The sequence below is a fragment of the Melozone crissalis genome, unplaced genomic scaffold (genome assembly GCF_028551555.1).
Source record: "Melozone crissalis strain CALT ecotype California unplaced genomic scaffold, PUWL_Pcris_2 ptg000016l_1, whole genome shotgun sequence".
Classification (NCBI taxonomy): domain Eukaryota; kingdom Metazoa; phylum Chordata; class Aves; order Passeriformes; family Passerellidae; genus Melozone; species Melozone crissalis.
The window spans coordinates 45,540,799-45,548,183 of record NW_026535794.1 but is presented as its reverse complement, the minus strand read 5'-3'; the positions used below and the strand labels follow the sequence as shown (position 1 = coordinate 45,548,183).

Below are 7,385 nucleotides of genomic sequence, written 5' to 3'. Positions count from 1 at the left end.
CTCCCTCTCACAGGATCACCTTCTGCTCCGTTCAGGAAGCTGTCTTCACCCCCTCCCAAATGAATGCTTAGCTCACCATACAGCAGGGAATGCTCTGTTTATTCTGTGATTTGCAGCCATCAGCAGAACTTTCACATTGAATTCACAACATAAAACAAATAAGCCAGGACGATGAAGCATGTTGGTGTCATCCCTCTTTTTCACTGTTTTAGCACTGTTGGCTGTTCACTGGAAAGATGTGGGCTCAGTGTAAAACTCAGTCCTTTGCAAACAGGGTCACCATGAAAATAGCTGGTCTTTTCTGGCAGTATTGTGCTGCTGTGTTTATATTTAGACAAGTTCCCTAGAGTTCAAAGCTTTTGGGATTGACACAAGATTTCTCTGAAAAATATATAATCTGACTATTCAACCCATGGAATATATATTTACAGTGCCAAATAAAGGCATTATGCTATCTCTCTTTTATAGTAAGACACCCAGCAACATGCAGTGACAGGACAAGGAGGGATAAGTGAAATCATTTTAATATAGTATCAATGTATGAGAAACCACAAAAGAGAGAAAATGTTTTCTGGAAAATTCTGCATATGTATATATTGCATTGTATAGTCTTACAGACAAAATTATGTCAAATACATGATTTTAAATACTTTAAAACACTGATTTGAAGAGGACAACAAATTGATTTATCTTTTTTTTTGTACAGACATGGGAGTGTGGTTTTTTTTCCTCATTGCTATAGTTTGGTGCTCTTCAGGAAGAATACTCATATTCTTCAGCACTGCGGCGTCCAAAATCCATCCAGCCCATGTAGTCTCTGTCATTTATCCTGTGAGTGGGATCAATGCTCTGTACCCTGTTTCCCATCACTGAGAATCTTCCAGTGGAACCTAAAGAAAAAAGCATTTGGGAGAGCAGAGAGTAAGAGGACACATTTTCCAGGTTCACCTGTGTTCTGATCTGGCTTGTGCTCATTAGCAGGTGTCTGCAATTGTTGAAATTGACCTAATACAGGTCATGTAACACCCCTGTCATGTCACTGGGGAAAACATCAATAGAAACCTTATAGGTAAAGTCCTGGAAGTGACTTGGATTTTTTCAGTGCAAAATGAACAAATCATTTTCTACCTCCTGCTGCAGGAACATTCTGCTCCTGTCTGACAAAAAGGAATACAGATAGATTTTTCCTTTTTTCTTCCTATTTTACAAGAGAAAGAGAATCCAAACTATTTCTCAATATTCCTATAAAGCCCCACGTTTGCTTTTTCATACTGGGAGAGCTGCTCTACATGCAAAACAACTCTTGAGAGCAGGCTCAAGCCTGAGACACCACAGCCCTGTGTTGCTTAAAAAGACACAAACATAAGTACAGGAGCTCTTACAGTGCAAATTTGGCAACAAGCAGGGTAGAGTTATGAATCCTAGGTTTTGTGGAAAAGTGGGAATAGTTCTGAAATGGAGAAAGTTGTGTCTGGAATTCACAGTTAGAGATACCTATTGCTGGAATTATGCAGGGACTTTTACTATGTCAGGGATTTTTTCATTGCTTATCCAAAGCCTTCATAATTCTTTTCACAACAGGGTTGGATGCTGATTTCTGATCTTGCCTTATCCTTTCTGTATGCCTTGCTTAAGGCATCAAAGAGACACGAACTATTTGCAAGGAGAATTTGTGCTTTTAAAAAATGGGCCGCAATCCTCTGTTTTCGCAGCAGCACATGATGTAACCAAAAAATACAGGGACAGGTAAATTACTGCTCTCTGTACTCCCTGAAAACAGACAAAATTGATACATAACAATATCAATTATTAAGCTTTGAGTGAGGAAGGGACAGATTTAATATATTAGTGTTCATTCCAGACTGAGGCTTGAGGAATATCTGAATTGATCAAAAAGGAAAAGGAGCCCAAATTAAATCCCACATATCCAAATCTACACAATTGCTTTGCTTTCAGTTTCTTGTGTTCTGACTCTGTGCTTTTATATTTCAAGGTCTTCCTCATGTAGTGCTTTATAATGACCATGACCCAGTGAAATAAAAAGCAACTGCATTGCTTTGTTAGTGGTTGCTGGGACTTGAAGGTACACACACACAAAAAAAGCCATTAAGAGATGATGTAGCTCTCTACAACAAAATGACCAAAAAGAAATTAATTTTCCCTAGAATAGAATGTCTATCATCAAATGCTCATGAAGTTCACATTCATAATTCAAAAAGTGTAATTAAGGCCATGACAATGGCTCCTTAGCACAATAACCAGGCAAGGCTGAGGCAGTGCAGAACCATCACTCAGATGTTGGTGCTCAAGAGACTTCAGAGCCTGCCACGACCTGAGGGCCATAAAGGCTCCCCTGGTGCCACTCCTGTCTGGCCAGTCAAGGGCTCCTCAGAGGACATTAAATGTGCCTGTCACTGGCTTGAGAGCTACAACATCTCTTCTACACAGTACCAGATTCAAGCTGAAAGCCTGCAGATGGACATGATTAAGAGCCTGGGTCACAAATTTCCTCACAGCACCTTAATTACATCTCCTCAACCCACAAGAGATGTCATGTGGGTATTGCAGAATCAGTGTATGACAAACATATTCAAAGTTGTAGCAGTTCAGCTACAGGGCTGCCATCAATCCCTAAGCCCTTGAGAGAACGCAGCTCTATCACTGTTTTAACTAGAAATACTTTACACAACCAGCCCTTCCATTAATCATGAGGGCAAATGCCACTACTGGTGACTGCTAACACTTACAAAAGCCCTGACTCTCTCTGGAATTTTCTAGTGATTATTATAGCTTAGACAGGTGACTAATACAGTAGATGGGAGTGTTCTGCAGAGATTTTTGAAGTACTGCCCAGAGTCTTCACAGTAAATAAGAATATAATGTTTTGATAGGAACACTGTATGTATATTATAAATTAAGTAAATACTGTTTTTCCTGTGAATTTTCTCCCCTGTAACGAGCAACTACATCTACAAACTAGAGTCTAAGTAGCCTAGTCACATCACAAGAATCTCATAATCTGCTTCCAGACTCTTTTTAGAATTATATATGCCAATAACACATATGCAGGAAATTGTCCCTCATATTAATATTTACAGAAAAAGATATCTTAAATACAAAGGTTTTTTTAAACTTTACCTGGTTAATCTATTTGGAAGTGTCAGCCACATATTTAAGAGAATATAATGGATACATAAACTAGAATGAGGAGCTCAGTTTCCATGTGGGTGGGCAACAATGACTATGCTGAAGAAAGGTAATGAGGCTTCTACTTTACAGACTGCTGCAGTAACATTCTTATTCAATAACAGCCTTAAGTGTAGCACTGAACTGTGGAATGTCATACCTGAATTATCTTTCCACTAAATTGCAGCACGAACAGCTAGAAGTTGTCCCTTAATGGATATTGTGCATATTGCTGGCATGAGATGAAATCTTTCAGGCACTATTGGAAGTGATTAATGTTTCTGTTGTTTCTAGTTTGGCTGTGTTCTGAGTCCATAGAGGAGTGTGTATGGCTGCATATGTAATGCACAAAACCAGATGTGGCATCTCTTAATTGCAGACCACCACCACAGATAAGCATAGGACTCTGCCTAGCATAGAGGTCAGCAGGGAAGCTGTCAAGGGGGGAGGGTTAAATGATCTGCATTATGTGGAGAAAGCTCTTAGTTATATAAAGTGAACTGTATCCTAAGCACAGTCTGGCGCTGGGTGTGAATTAATTTCTCAGTGTCTGTATGTCCAGGTAATCCTAATCCTAATTACTGGCTTTTCTTGAAACCCTCTTTCCTTCTTAGATGTCTTTTCTGTGTAGAACAGGGCAGAGGCTGGAGTGAAGCTTTCGTGAGTAAACAAAATTTCTCTAGTGGCTCTCACTGAGGTTGGCAGCCAAAAGGCCACAGCAATTAGGCTGCCCTTGGTGTTACTCTACTGAGACACCAAGCAGTACAGAGATGAGACAGCTCAAAAGGAAAAATGTTTTCTTGGGGTAATTTCAGTGGTGAATGATTTTGAGCCATCATTTTTACTGGTATCACCAATGACATGCTTTCCTGCCTATGTAAAATATATTCTGTAAGGTGTCCACAGGGATAGCTTTACTCTTTCTCTTATGTAATACAATTGTTTCCTCAAGTGACTAATAAATCTCATTATAAGGGTGCCCTATCTGCATCCTTATATTGAGATTTATAATCCCACTGCTCTACTGATTCTTCATGTGCTTGTTACACAGTGCCATGGAGGTTTTAGGTAACTGCCAGATTGTGTTCCCAGGCTGCCCAAAAGAGACCAAAAACCTACCAGGCATCAATGTGTGTGGAAGCAAATATGCTTTTACTTATCATTGATTTTAATTATTGCACTAATAAAAATGAATTCTGTGTTTTGAAAGCTTTTATGCTGCCATAATTTCCTCTGGGAACAAACATATGACAAATCCAATACCCAGAATATTTCCTTGGTACAGGGATTTCTGACTGAGGTGAGGCTGGCCATTTGGTTTATCTGCATTTATCGTCAGAAAAGTCTTCCTGCTCTTCTAACTTTAAAAGAGGGATGGAGGGAGGATTTTAACTAAATTGAAAGACTTCAAGGAAAACAAAATTGTTTTATCTGTGATACAACATACTGAAAAGAGCACCAAAATAATAAGGCAATGAAAATAGTTAAAAATAAAAGCTGGACTACAACCTAAGAGGTCGGTGACATTTTCTCCTCTTATCTTTATATGACTCTTAGTCAGAGAGTCATATAAAGATGAAATAAACCCCTGTTTTTGGCAGGGGTTTTATGAGAGAGCATATGGAATGCTGTCTACTTCAGGGACAAGCAGGCAAAATCTAAATCCTGTCTCCTCTAGGAATTCACGTTAGATGATGACAGGGTTATCCCAGCTCCCAGGAGCCCCCGCAGGAGACGCCAGCGGCCCAGCAGCAGGCTGTGAGCAGTACCTTTTCTGGCTTGCTGGAGGTACTTGGCCAGCAGGGCGCCGATGTTGGCTCGCTGGTCCGCGCTGACCTCCAGGCGCTGCAGGGGTTTCAGGGGCCCGGCGGCCGGAGCGCGGGAGCGCCGCTGCTGCTCTGCCAGGCTCTGCTCCAGCTCCGCAGGCGCGGCATTCCCACCGTGCGAGCCCAGAGCGTGCTGTCCCAGCGAGCTCACCGAGAGCACGGCCAGGAACACGCAGATGCACAGCCCGCTGGTCATTGCTGGGGAGAAAAGGGACGGGCAATGTCGCATGACCACATTTAGTACATTTTGGGCAGTCCCTAACCCCCTCTTCCATTGGGAATGCTGGATTCTGAGCAAACCGGGCACGTGTTGGGTTTTTTTTAATGTAGGTAACTGCAGGATCTGTCTTAAGTTGGAAAACATGAATAGCTAAATATCCTTGCTAAAGAGGAAGGTGCAGGTAATTAATTTTGTTTCTTCCAGCCTAGTATGTGCTGCATCTCCCCGATCTACTCAATTCTTATTTGCTTTTCTTTCTTTGGAAGCTGTATTGCATAAAAACTTAAGGGACTTGAATCCATCTCTGAAAAAAACTCGTGATTCAAACATTTCAGTATATTGCCATTGCATTAAAACCCTGCTGTTATTACAGATACTCAGTTTTGACAAGTTCTATGAAGAGCCTTTATTCTACCAACCTTCATTGATTCGAACTTTAGTGTTCAAGAGGTTTAATCTCATCATGCACAAAAAAAAGAAAACCAAAATCTTTCCCCAGTGAAAGAAAAACCAAAATCCAATACTCCTGCCCCAAAGCATTTGGTCTAATAGCTGGAGTGATAAAAGCTGTATAGTTAAAAGCTGTAAGAAATAAAGTACAACTTAATAACTTGTTCATATTAAACAGCAAATTTAGATTTCTACTGCTTCCTTCCATGTGTACTAAGCAAAAAAAATCTGGTTTACTAAACTGTTTTATCACATAAACTGAAATAGTATTTTTCCTGTAAACAGAGAAATTACTCTCAATTCTTAGAAGAAACAAACTACCTAGTACTTCATGCTATAGGGGTAATTTTCACTTATAAATACACATGGATTATCTCAGCTACGTGAGATTTTTTGAACTGTTTTAGTTCTCTAACAGTACACTTGACACAAACCTTTAAATTTTAAAAGGGGATAAAATTAAGCTTATTCACCCAACACATACACTAGACCAAAATAATTCACAGTATATAAAACATGAGAGTTTAAAAATATTCCCAGGAGATGAGTGAAGAAAGTTGAAAAGTCAAAATGTCACTCCAACGTGGTTACTAGTGATGTACCCATCTAGGTTTGGGTACTCAGAGACCGATGGTGCATTGCACCTTTGAGCTGTCCCGAGCATTTTTTACACACATACATGTAAATAAATATATATATATATATACATGTCAAAAAATTATATATATTTATAACACACACATATCCAACTATTAATGTCCTTGCTGTGGTCTCCAAACCCCACACCTCACCACTGCTGGCCGGTTCCCTTCCCAGCTGCCCAGGGTGGGAATCCCCGCTCGCCGCTCCCCACCCGGCTGCCCGCGCTCGTCGGGAGCGGCCGGAATTCTTCTTCCCCGCCGGGAAGCGTTTCCGCCGGCAGAGCGGGATGCCCTGCGAGCCGCGGCACAGGTGAGCGCCAGGCATCCCCGTTCCCTCTGCCTCCCCGCCCTCAGCAGCGGTGCCGTCAGAAGAGGCGCTCCCTACCTTTCCGCTGCGCTTTCCCAAGGTCCCGCTCGAGTTGGGAGCAGTGAGTGCCGAGTGTGCCCAAGCAGGGAAGTCCGGGGAGACTCAGCCTCGGCCCCTTAAATAGCGGCGGGCACCGAGGCGGTGTTTGCACACTTCTGACGCAGCCGGGGCCCCCGCCCGCTCAGCTCCCTCTCCCCGCCCCGGGCACCGGCACCGGGGCTCTGTGCGCTCCAGAGGGGACCGCGGCTCCTTCCCCGTCTCCTTCCTCCTGTGCGGAGGAGTGCGGGCCCCGCGGGGCTGCCCTGCCCACGGGCCGGCTCCCGACGGCCGCTCTCGGCTTCCCCCGCAGGGAAGCGCCCGGCTGGGCACGAAGGAGCTGGAAACCCCGGCTGGCTTGCAATTAAAGTGCTCCTGCTGGGGGTATGCCCACACCCTCCCCGGCCGGCGGCTCCAGGTGGGGCTCATGCCCTCAGCACCGGCAGCTCAGGCAAGCGGGAGGGCTGCGATGAAGGGGGCAGAGTGTCCTGCGGCTCCCTCGCGGTGGCTGGAGGACAAACCCGTCTGGGAGAACCAGTGGCCCCTGCCTCCAGACAAATTACCGGCGGTGGCAGGTGCGGGGTCTGGGGCGTTGGGCTCCATCTCTGAGGCCTCTGGGGTCACAAATACCTCCACCCTCCCCTTCCTGTCCTAAACGT

The 7,385-nt window shown here is 43.7% G+C and overlaps 1 protein-coding gene across 1 annotated transcript; it reads right to left on the bottom strand.

Moving 5' to 3' along the window:
• Positions 1-508: 508 nt before the first annotated feature.
• On the bottom strand, positions 509-6,830 carry CCK (cholecystokinin). Its single transcript, XM_054273768.1, has 3 exons — positions 6,709-6,830; positions 4,956-5,210; positions 509-890 (listed from the first exon to the last, which is right to left on the bottom strand). Exons 2-3 carry the CDS (start codon positions 5,206-5,208, stop codon positions 754-756), a joined length of 390 nt encoding a protein of 129 aa, XP_054129743.1. The 5' UTR covers positions 5,209-5,210; positions 6,709-6,830; the 3' UTR covers positions 509-753.
• Between the last annotated feature and the right edge of the window lie 555 nt (positions 6,831-7,385).